A 12,736-nucleotide genomic window follows, 5' to 3' on the forward strand; every position below is an offset into this window, starting at 1 on the left:
ACAGGTGATGATGCTAATAGGAGAAGAACACTATGAGGAGCTGATCTCACCCTCTTCTGAGGATTTCCATACTCCAAAAATCATGCTACTGGACAGTCCTGGGCTTATATTGGACTCATCACTGCTCCTGTAAATACAGATAACAACAGTGGTTATAAATGCCTTCAGTTAGCAAGGAGATTGTACCTCTTTCTGTCTGAAGAACTACCAAGGGTGGTCCAGGCTCTCATAGTCCCCAGGTTATATTACTGATGTGCTTCTTGTTGTTTACTGTGACGGCCATATGGAAATGCCAGCTTGCCTAATGCCCTACAGCCTAACTCTGTAGGTTTGGATAATTGGATACTTATCTGAGCCCCAAATCTTTTGAGACCCTGATAATGAGGATATCCACATAAAAAATAACATACAGCACAAGTTAACAGAATGCATGAACAACCCTCGGGTGGCTGGAGGCCTATCCCCTGAACATTTTTTTTTTAAAGCGATGGGGGTGATTTTGACAAAAACCCAGAATTTGCCTATTTTTTCTCTTCAGTGACCCTTAGAAATTCCTTGGCTTGGTGAATGATTATTCCTTGTCTCTTGGCAGATGTAATGTTTAGAGACTAGGGCTTCAGACTCTGTTGTGGCACCGAAAGAAGGTTGAATTTCCATGCTAGCATCATCCTCCAAGGAAGGATGGTCTAGCCTGGGATTCGAGATACTCTGTTCTGCTACAGGTTTCCTGCGTGACCTTGCATGAGGATCCCCTGTATTGTTGTGGTATGTGAGGATCTTTATTTTGAAATATATCCTAAATAACTGTGGAAGAATACCCAAGTTGCACTTGTTCAGGGCTTTAGAAAAGCTCTTTTGTATTTTAATTGGTATCTTTTCAAGTCTGCTCAGGGCTTTCCTACCTCCTGTGTTTAATTTCAGAATCCAATGCCATTATTAATAAAATAGACTGTTTGTTTGTTCTATCATTTTATGCCACACATTGTACCAATTTTCATCAAAATGTTGGCTCCTGTTGTAATTTGATCATGCCCAAACCTTTCTGACACATGAATGTTACAAATAATATTTGAAGGTCTTTTTTTTCCCCAAGCTCTTCAATTGTTCCAAATATCAAAAAAAACCCAAAAACCAGAGCCTTTTCTTCCATGAGACCATCTGCTAGTCCAGTAGTTGATCCACTGCATTCTCTTGACAGTAAGTACAAAGGGAGTCACAGAACGGTTAGCTTTTGGGGTTTCCAGTAGAACCTATTCTACCTGGATCCCTCTCAAATGTTCTGCCTCTATGTGGGCAGTAAACGGCTACACAGACAGACCCAGTTTCTCTCTCAATTTTTCTGTAAGGCAATCACTGCAGTGCATGAAAATGTTTTCTTTCCTATTAAACTGGCCTTTTCAACACCAATTAGCCTCTATTCCATTGAGTCTGCTGGTTTTCCCCCTCTATTCTTAGCCTTTCTTGGACCCTATCACGAACAAGTTGGGAGACCAAGGCAGATGTAAACAAATTTGCAGCCCTCTGCAAAGTAATTTAATTAGCCACCTGTCTGCAAAGCCCAAGATTCAGTGTGCCACCTTTTCCCCCAACCCCCCTCTACTCTAGACTCCTATGATATATTGGCTGGGGGGAATATGTGGGATGCGGCCAGAGCTGTCTTTCCCAGAGATGAAGCAGTTTAAAGATACTGTCAAATTAGTGGTACCAAGGTTAAAACAACCTTTCTCATGTCTAGAAACTAACCTACTATCATCCTTTCCCAGTCCATCCCATTAACATGAGAGCCTGGCATAAATTGGACATCAGAAAGCAATAAGAATTTAAAAGCAAACCAAATGTTTTGTACAAATGCCCTTTGTGTGGCTTATCCAATCCACTATCAGGGGAAGAAGATTCTCTAGAGTTCCATTGCAAAGTGCATATAACACTGATTATTGGAAGCCTACAAAGCAAAAGACCTTCCTTCTGCACAATAAAACTTAATGTACATTCAGTGCAAACTAGAGCTGAATTGTGGGTGGAAAAGCCATATGTCCGAATGGAAAAAATAGAGAGAAATATCCTGGTCCATAATGCACACTTTCACTAAATGTTCTAGGCTGGGGCTAGATACTCCACTCAGCTCAGGATGAAGGGGGGTGTTTAGGGACTGTTTATGGCTGTGTGACTTTTTGCTGGCCAGCCCCACCCTGTCTTAAAGCAGTCAAAGAGACCTTGTACCATTAGAAGATTGGTGTAGCATAGCTCCCCTCCACCAGGCTCCCATTCTGACACCTCCTTCCCGCAGCATGCCTATGCCAGGGAGGGGAGGAGGCTGGTGTTGGAACTGGTGTCACTTGCATTACATCAAAGACGATTGCTTTCCACAAGGAGAATGCTTTACAGCCAAAATCCGGCTACTTTGCACCAAAAGGAACAGAGCAAAATGGCCAGAACAGAGCCAAGAATCTGGCCCTGGCCCTCCTCTTTATTTTTGGCAGTAATGTGCCTTGAGAGTGCTTCAGGCGGTAGAATAGATTATTTAATATAATCTCACCATGGAGACCTCTTTCCTTCATTCCCTCCCCATTGCTTTTCTGCATTGTTAGTGACTTGCCCTGTGGCTATTGGATTAGCAAATATGCCATATAGGAGAAAAGAAAAAATGCTAATGCTACATGCTAATTTTTCTTCTTAAAGACTACAAGTCCACATCCCCCCTATTAGAAGTGTGTGTGTGTGTATGTACACACAGACGATGTATTCCTAATGTTGCAAGTTGTACTAATTTGGACTGCTGTTTACCACAGTCAAATGATAAACTAATTAACATTCTGGAGTGTTCCAGCAGGGGGTGAATGCTTTACCAGAATCCCCATTCACTGAGAGTTAGCAGCACTCTCCAGGATTCAGTCCATCAGTTGCTGGATTGTGGACAGACAATCCTGGAAAAGAAAAAAATAGATTTATTTTACTGGGATTGGTGGGAAATAGGGTTGCCAACTTTCTAAACGCACTGAACCAAACACCCTTGTCCCGTCCACTTCCCTGAGGCGCTGCTTCTGTCCCACCCCTTCTCCGAGACCCCACCACCCATTCACTCCATCCCCCTCTCCCTCTGTCGCTTGCCCTCCGCCACCCTCACTCACGTTCACTGGACTGGGGCAGGGAATTGAGGTGTGGGAGGGGGTGAGAGCTCTGGCTGGGGGGCCGACTCTGGGGTGGGGTTGGGTATGAGGGGTTTGGGGCATAGGAGGGGGCTCAGGAATGGAACAAGGGGTTGGGATGCTAGAGGGGGTGTGGGCTCTGGGGAGGGTCAGGGGTGGGGCAGGGTTTGGGGTGCGGAATCTGGGAGGGAGTTAGGATGCGGGAGGTGGTTCTGACCCGGGGAAGGGGGTTAGGGTGCAGGAGAGTGTTCGGGGTGTGGGCTCCAGCTGGGCGGTGCTTACCTCAGAGAGTTCCCAGTTGGCGGTGCAGCAGGGCTAAGGCAGGCTCCCTGCAGCTCCCGCAAGTGTCCGCCATGTCTGGCTCCTAGGCGGAGGGGCAGACAGGCGGCTCTGTGCAGTGTGCGCTGCCCGCACCCACAGGCACTGCCCCTGTAATTCCCATTGTCCATGGTTCCTGGCCAATGGGAGCTGCAGAGACAGTGCTGGGGGCGGGGGACAGCACACGGAGCCTCCCTGGCCGCCCCAGCGCCTAGGAGTCGGATATGGCAGCCACTTCCAGGAGCCACACAGAGTCAGGGCAGGCAGGGAGTCTGCACCACCAACAAGGCTTTTAACAGCCCTGTCAGTGGTGGTGACCGAAGCCGCCAGGGTCCCTTTTCGATTGGGCATTCCGGTTGAAAATTATCTATTGTCCTCAGATTTAAGAAGTTAGACAAGCCTATCTGGATTACTGAGCTCCTAGAGGTTATCTGCATTTTAAAAGCTATCAAAATATAATTTAAAGGCTTTTTGGTTTCCCATGGCCTTCATGGCTGAATGCATAAGAACTCCTTTCTCTTCCTACTGATGTTGGTAGCCCTAAGAGATTCTCAACAGCAAACTACATGGTAAATTATTTATGGCCATTTAAATTGTGAGCTGTTTGCAGTTAGAACTAAATTAAAGCATCCACCTCCATTGCTTTTAGAGTTGGAATCAAGAGGAAATGTTTCCTGTTTAACTACCTTTAAATTAGTATCTTGCAAAATTGAAGCCTTTTCCATTCAGAGTTGTCCCCTCTTCTAATAGTAGTGCAAAATTAGAATGGTTTCAATTTCTTAGAGTTTTTTCACTGTAAAGTAATTGCTCAAGGAATTTTTTTATCAGGTAAAGCAGCAATACACTGCTTAATCACACAGGGCTCTATTCAACAAAAAACAGGATTTTTGCCTAATCCTGTATAAATGTTGATGGTAATCTTGATAGAAGAGGCTTTTCTGCCTCCGTCAGTTGATCTTTAGACTTTGCTGATCATTCAGTTTGCTTTTTACCCAAACAGAGAGAAATTTCATGAAATATTTCCCATAATTTAAAAAAAGGGAAACAAAATAAAACTATGTAAACTGAATTACTTGTGAATAAAATGAGTTTGAAAGACCTCTGTGAGACATCAAAAATGTGTTTAAAACAACATAATGTGCAGCATGCTTCATTTTGAGGGATGTCACTCATTTTAATCCCAGTGACTTACATGCCACACAATATAGGTGTTTCCTTACTTTCATTGTTGAAAATTGCTTGCATCAGATAGAATCATAGAATATCAGGGTTGGAAGGGACCTCAGGAGGTCATCTAGTCCAACCCCCTGCTCAAAGCAGGACTGATCCCCAATTAAATCATCCCAGCCAGGGCTTTGTCAAGCCTGACCTTAAAAACTTCTAAGGAAGGAGATTCCACCACCTCCCTAGGAAACGCATTCCAGTGTTTCACCACCCTCCTAGTGAAAAAGTTTTTCCTAATAACCAACCTAAATCTCCCCCACTGCAACTTGAGACCATTACTCCTTGTTCTGTCATCTGCTACCACTGAGAACAGTCTAGAGCCATCCTCTTTGGAACCCCCTTTCAGGTAGTTGAAAGCAGCTATCAAATCCCCCCTCCTTCTTCTCTTCCGCAGACTAAACATCCCAGGTTCCCCCAGCCTCTCCTCATAAGTCATGTGTTCCAGTCCCCTAATCATTTTTGTTGCCCTTCGCTGGACTCTTTCCAATTTTTCCACATCCTTCTTGTAGTGTGAGGCCCAAAACTGGACACAGTACTCCAGATGAGGCCTCACCAGTGTCGAATAGAGGGGAACGATCACGTCCCTCGATCTGCTGGCAATGCCCCTACTTATACATCCCAAAATGCCATTGGCCTTCTTCGCAACAAAGGCACACTGTTGATTCATATCCAGCTTCTTGTCTACTGTCACACTTAGGTCCTTTTCTGCAGAACTGCTGCTGAGCCATTCGGTCCCTAGTCTGTAGCGGTGCATTGGATTCTTCCATTCTAAGTGCAGGACTCTGCACTTGTCCTTGTTGAACCTCATCAGATTTCTTTTGGCCCAATCCTCCAATTTGTCTAGGTCCCTCTGTATCCTATCCCTACCCTCCAGCGTATCTACCTCGCCTCCCAGTTCACTGTCATCTGCACACTTGCTGAGGGTGCAATCCACACCATCCTCCAGATCATTAATGAAGATATTGAACAAAACCGGCCCCAGGACCAACCCTTGGGGCACTTCACTTGACACCGGCTGCCAACTAGACATGGAGCCATTGATCACTACCCATTGAGCCCAACAATCTAGCCAGCTTTCTATCCACCTTATAGTGCATTCATCCAGCCCATACTACTTTAGTTTGCTGGCAAGAATACTGTGGGAGACCGTGTCAAAAGCTTTGCTAAAGTCAAGGAACAGTCAATGAACCAGGTTACTGAGACAACAGAAAGTTAGTTACCCTAAAGGAACAAATCCCACAGCATTTTAAGTTTCCTGCATGGCTAATTTTTTATGTACCTCACTTAGCATCTTTGTCCCATGTCGTATCACATGTTTGGGCCTTGGCAGGTTTTTAGGTATGCTATGTAGTACTTTTAGTACAAGTGGAAGCCAAGAAGTAATTTATTTGAGTTAACCAAGGAAGCTTATATAAAGGTCAGAACGGTAGTTGTATGCAGTGTTGTTGTAGCTGTGTCGGTCCCAAGATATTAGAGAGACAAGGTGGTGAGATAATATCTTTTATTTTCTCTCTCGCCAACAGACATCCCATCTTGTTTCTAGAATGATACTTAGCAGTTTGGGATATCATGGCAAAATGATTGTTTTATATAGCGTTCTATAAACACTGATACAATAGCTTTTCTATGGCTATGCCTGCTTCAACTCACCTGATGTCAGATACAAGCCAAATCTGCTTTCTTTTTTCACATGAAGTGCCTTGCTTTTTTATATTCACTTCTCCCTTCCAGTGTTCAGAGTGGTATCCACTGATACACACAAGTATTCTAATGGCTTAGATCCCTTCAGTGACATGACTGAGATCATTCTGAAAATCCCTCATTATTTGGATCTTGAAATTCTCTTTTTTCAAATCTGTAATTTCCAGCCTAGCTGTCTGTGGTCTTCAAAGTGCATTTGTTTTTGTTTACTTGTTCTGTTTCTGAGATTTAAATAAAAATGCACCCGTCACATTTCTCCCTGGCCGCACATACAAAATCTTTTGTACAGCAGTAGATGATCGGTCTCAAACGATATATAAAGAGACCCAAATCCTCTTGGTGTGTTTATAGTGACTATCCAGAGAAGGCAGCTGAGTACCCAAGTCAGAGGCAGGGCAGACTGTAAAGATCATATGAAAACCTCATAAAGATCTGTCCTGAAAAAAAAGGTACACCCTACAGGCAAGAAATTATACTTGGATCCCATCATGTAGTTCCTTCACTTCTCTATGGATCTCCAAAGCTCTCCATCCTCTCATGGATGGGTTTCAAAAAGAAGAGTTAATTTAGAAAAGAGAGTTAGAATTTAGAAAAATAGGAACTCTCTGTGCCCCCCTTAGCTCCTGCACTTCTTCTCAGTCAGTTAAATACATGCCTATTAAGGCCATAAACCCTCCACGTTGTACCCTAGATCCCTTTACATTGAAAACCCATCCCAATCTTGCCCCCTAAAGAATATCCCCACTCACATGATTTTTAATATGTTACTTCCATTTAACAGTTGACAAGAACAGAAAAACAGAAGCTTCTTCCCTCTTTCCCCCTAAATTAATGGGTGTCTTGATGTCCTGGAAATAGTGACCACTTTCCCCCAGCCCCTTTCTGGAAGTAGGGCAGGGCAACTTATCCAACTAGATTTTACTTAATCACTTCACTCAGTGGAAGCCCAAGTAGCGAGATGTGCAACCGGGAAAAGAATCCTAGCCAACAGGCTGCAGAGCACATTTGGGGTGCTCTGTGGCCACTGCTGCAGCCTTGGATTTTCATAGTTGAAGATCTGTTGGCCCCAAATGACTCCTTTGGTTAGAGTTTGGTTCTGAGGCACACGGGGATGTGCACCCTGGCTTGGGGCTACAGGTATCCTCCACCTGGCTCTTTCTGAAGAAATGACAGAACTGTATTTGTTCTGCTTTGTCCCTGTGGAGGTGTGGGAAGGAGGGTAGGATTGACCCTAATCAGTAACTCTTCCTTGATCTCTCATTTTCACAGAAACTTTAATGCTAGTATTGTCTTGCATGACATACTGCTTGTTTTCCTCTGTTTCTTGTTTATGGTTTTTTATTAGTTCCTGCACCAGTTCTCTTTGTGTCTAATTAAAGTTCTGACACTCCATTTTTCTTTACTACCATGTGTGATATAGTGTATTAGTACTAGTCATAACACAGGGAGAGGGACTGTACATAGCAATAGCAGTGTGGTTAATTCGTATGCTTCAGATGCTGATAGAGAAATCAAAAGTAATATTTTATTCCCCAAGGAAAATAGATTAGACTGTATTGATGAAAAATTGCCCAGGATTCATGAACTCAATATTGACTCATAAACAGGCTCATTCAGGAAATGTGTTGTCATTTTTTTTCCTGACGTAGGCAATTATTAGGTGGTGTGTTTGTTCAGTATGTCAGAACATTCATTTACATTCAAACAAAATGTAGACGGTCTCTTATTAGGGTGGGCCTTTATGTAATTCATTAAATTCCTTCTGCCATCTGAACTGTGGTGATGATCTTCACAACCAGCGAAGGGCAGTTGGCACAAAAAGGACTCTGACAGGAATGTGAAGGGCAGAAAGACACCTTGCTGCCTCAGGGCAATAAAAATGAACTTCACCATTATTTGTTTTCAGTTATGAAACTATGAACTGTGGATTCTTTCCAGCAAGCAGAGGCATGGAAAGGAATGCCTGCAATGCTCCACTAGCTGGCCAGAATCCAGCTTTGGTTCGTCACACCAGTCAGCATGCAAATGAGTCGATTTCTTTGTAAATAGCCTCATTATTATTAATTTTTAAAGGACTCCTGAGCCATTAACGGCCCCATTAATGTTCTAAGAAAATGTTAATGTGCTGCTTAGAAAGAAAAGAGGTTGATTATAACTAACTCCTTCCCATGAGTTCAGGATGTTGTTTCCTATATTATTTATACACTCTGTTGGCAGTTTGCCCTGTGTAGATATGGCAGTGATCCATTGAGGAATACGAGAGCCTTTTAATTCTTATCAGTAGGTACGTTTGACTGTCTGGCATAGTACTATTTGTGGATGTTGTCTATCTTAGAATTAGGGCTTCCACGGGAGACTGTAGCTCAACTAGTCATTTTTGATTGGGTGTGGTAATTATCCTGGATACCAGCATATCCGTAGAATTACATCCATAAATTGGCATGCATGCTTTTTACAAACTGATTCAACATAAGGCATATGTCCATGTGCAGGGTACACTGAAACTACTTTGTATCAGATGTAAATGGGAATGTAGGTACTTCCATGCTACTACACTAGTTGCTATTTTTAATACTTTGTTTTCACTTTGCCACGGTAAATTAAACGAATGATTAGTATTAACAGTTATCAATCTTTTGTTTGTTGTTGGAAGCAATTTCATTAAACAGCTTTGCTTTCCTGTTTGTTATTTACAGTTAAAAAACCTAAGTTTAGAAGAATTGCAAATGAGGTTAACGGCTTTGGACCCTATGATGGAACGAGAAATTGAAGAGCTTCGTCAAAGATACACAGCGAAGAGGCAGCCGATCCTGGATGCAATGGATGCAAAGAAACGAAGGCAACAGAATTTCTGAATCTGTCTTACTCTCAAAGATAATGCTAGTAGTCAACATGGACACTTGTTAAATTGTAAATCTGAAGGAATCCTATAGTTGTGAGAGGTGTTTTTAAAACTTTAAATTGTGCTTCATAACCAAGGAGCAGTGAAAGAACATGTATATGGTGTTCAGCAAAGATGGTGGAACACAATTAAACTCTTCTGTGCGTTTACCACACTTCTATTTTCAAATATTTAATGTAATAGAAGTGTAATCTGTTACTTTCTTGATCCCCCTCAGCTGTATAGTGGTAACTGTGATGTACAATGGGAGAGTGTTTAGGATACCTGGAAGATTTTGAAGTGTTTCATGATTGTGCAGCACTACAGGGCCTTATGTTGCAATATATTTTTCTCCCATTTAGTAGCATATTTATTATATACTCGTAGGTGATTGTATTTATATTTATGCCCATTTACTTTTTAAAACTTGGTGGGGGGGGTCATTAGGATAGTTGTGGTGGAGAGCAGGGTCAGGTTAGTTTAAATTGAACATGGGAATGCAATAAAAAAGAAACTCACTGCCATATTAAAGCCTGATTCAGGGCAGCATTTACACATGTGCTCAAGTTCCATTGACACTGATAAGTTAAGCATGTGCTTAAGGGCTGTCCTGAATCAGGACCTATGGCTGTAGTACACTAGAGAACATTCATGTAAGGCCCAGTTCTGTCACCCTTCCTTACATTGAGTGCTCTCCTCCTACTACGGAAGGAAACAAGTGCCTACTTAGTTTTAATTTTTCTATAGGGCAGGAGAAGCAACAAGTGCAGTCACACCTATGGTATATACTTCTAGTTGCTATTGCAATTCTTACATTCTGACCAGTTTCAAACATCATTCTGCACCATTGTTTTGTAATAAAGCAACAGCTACACTTTTTGACCAGTGTTTTTTACCTGGTTGGTTTGTAATATGATTTTATTTGTTGGTGTTCTGCATTGTAGACATGTAGCTGCAAGGGACACTAATTTAAAAGCCAAAGAAAATCAATGGAAAACCTGTATTAATCCATAATAAGTCTCCAAAAGAAGCAAAGTTTTGCAGTATTCCTAATCCTGCATTCATTGAACACTCAAAATTCCCATAGTCTTCCGTGAGAGTTTTGGGTGCATAAGGAATGGAGGACCAGGCTCTTGTTAATATCTGTGTCCATTTTTTATCTCTGGTTCATGTGTGTAAATATATGGTAGGTGAAATATATCACATTGCAATAAATACATCAGTCATTTGTATGAAAATGTGATCCACTTTCTGAACCATCAACTGTGGTCACTATTAATATTAATATTGCCACAATTTTTGCCTTTTGCCTAATTAACATTATTGAGGTATTCAGATATTTCCCTAAAAGTCAGACATAATGATAATTACTTGCAAAATGCAGCTATACAGATTTTAATGGTGCCCATGGTTACTGGCATCCTTCTGTTAAATGTTTTCTGGAAGATAGTAAACATCTCATGCCTCTTGGCATTTACTATAGTCATATGTGGACCATTTATACTGAACCATGAGCCTTTGGAAACAATGCATTATCTTTAAACAGTCTAACTAAACAAGGAAAAAATAGTTTTAAACAGATCAGCATATGTCTGACCCTTCTCGGACCAATTGTATTTCTTGAGTTGTATATGGGTATTCTTATCATTTTTATTCTATGTGTGTGTTTGTACTTCCAACTTGTAAATCGTAAATTCAAATACATTTTAACTGACCCTCATATATTCCTAAATTTTTAAAAATGTGAACTGCCTTTTGCAAAGAAGGAAGGGAAGTAACCCTTAAGAGAGATCCATAAAATCTACGGTAAATCAAGATGCCCCAATATTGTGCTTTTACTGCCTCACATCTAAACAAACAATGAAGTGATGCATGGTAAAATCTAATACAGTTTATGAAAATGACAACATAGACTTCTGAATATAGACCTGTTTCAAATTAATTTCTAAATCTTTGCTTTATCTCTTTTTTAAATTCATTGATGTGTACATACAAACACAAAGATATAATATATGGAAAGAATGTATGGAAAGCTTAGAATCATCAAGAAGGAGAGAGCCTTATTTGCCCTTTCCCAATGTGCCTTGTAGGCAATTAATGTAATTGTCCAGCTATAGCCTCTCTGCATCATTTTTAATTTTCTCTTCCCATATTTTCTTCCACTTGCCCCACCAAAAATAGCATATGTTGGTTTTGTATACGGTAGCATCATCTGATTACATCCTGTGTTCAGACTTTGTGCCTTCTGGAAAATTTTCCAATTTAGTGCACACCGTGTGTAATACTTACCCAGAGGGGGTCCAGGTTAAAGGCCAGTAGACAGGCTAGAGCTTTTCTAATGATATCTGAAAGGCATGAGGGCATAAAGTGCATCTCTTCTCTATCTGCAGTCTACCTGAAAGCCACACTTTCTCTCCAAATGAAGCAACCCAACTGAATTTTATACATACACATACATAGGAGAAAAGCCAGAAGTCACGGTAAAAATTGGAAATGGAATAATCCACCTGGGATGGGGAAGTTCATGGCTTCTGAGATATTGTAACTTAGATGCAGGAATTTTCTCTGTCCAGAATTGATATCCCCCAACTAATATAAAATTCAATAACTTTGATGCCTAATGCAATGAGTGAAAAGCCTCTCAGACTTCAGGGGGAACTAGATCAGACCCTTAGTTATGTGCACGGAGTAAAACCTAGAAATAGGTTTTATATTATAGAGGGGTACTTTTATGGTTTTCTTTCCCCTGTTTATTTACTAAATTATAGCATCCATGTTCATGACCACATTTATCTCCACTGAGGAATGAGCATTTTCTATAAAGGAAATCAGGTAGCACGCTAAATAAGACATTGTAACATCAAACGTTTCAATAAATCCAGAAGAACTATGGACACATTAAGATTCAGGAAGATTCTAACCCAGCATTTTCTCTTTTTGCTGCCCATTTTGTATGGTTAAGTTTAGTACATAAAAATCTCTGGAAAATAACTACTTATCACTAAACATCTGAATAAAAACTTATTTTTCGCTTATGGGTATTGTGTTGTGTTCACTCCATCTCAAGCTAAATCATGTTCATGCTAGTTATTGACATTCACTTAGTGTGCTTTAAGTCTCAGATTTCAAAACATTGCTTTCTTTAGTGCTTGGGATCTGACTTTCAGAATTGCTGCGTACACCCAACTCCAGTTGAAGTCAGTGGTACTCAGCACCTCTGAAACCCTGTCCAGCTCAAGGTATCCACCAGGAGGTGGATAGTTTATATAGGACATAAATAGTAGGACACCCAAGTCTCCCCTGTTTGGGAATTAAAGAGCTTGCCTGGGGGTGAAAGTTCATGTAGTGTCTCTCCTGCACTGCAGCTCCTTATGCTAGACCTGTCTCGCTGCCTCTTCCCTACAAGGCTGTTGCAGTCTGCAGGTGTTACTACATTGCTAGGGCTGTAGTAACCACACTACATGTG

The 12,736-nt window shown here is 41.4% G+C and overlaps 1 protein-coding gene across 3 annotated transcripts in view; it reads left to right on the forward strand.

The window, feature by feature from the left end:
- The window catches only part of STK3 (serine/threonine kinase 3), a 291,185-nt gene extending 278,880 nt beyond the window's left edge, over positions 1–12,305 (forward strand). For all 3 annotated transcript variants that reach the window (XM_073330478.2, XM_073330481.2, XM_073330480.2), the window contains one exon: positions 9,086–12,305. In XM_073330478.2, the coding sequence (XP_073186579.1) occupies positions 9,086–9,244 (159 nt within the window). In that variant the 3' untranslated portion in view covers positions 9,245–12,305. The remainder of the gene's footprint in view (positions 1–9,085) is intronic.
- The last annotated feature ends 431 nt before the right edge of the window (positions 12,306–12,736 follow it).

The sequence above is a fragment of the Lepidochelys kempii genome, chromosome 2, assembly GCF_965140285.1.
Source record: "Lepidochelys kempii isolate rLepKem1 chromosome 2, rLepKem1.hap1, whole genome shotgun sequence".
Classification (NCBI taxonomy): Eukaryota; Metazoa; Chordata; order Testudines; family Cheloniidae; genus Lepidochelys; species Lepidochelys kempii.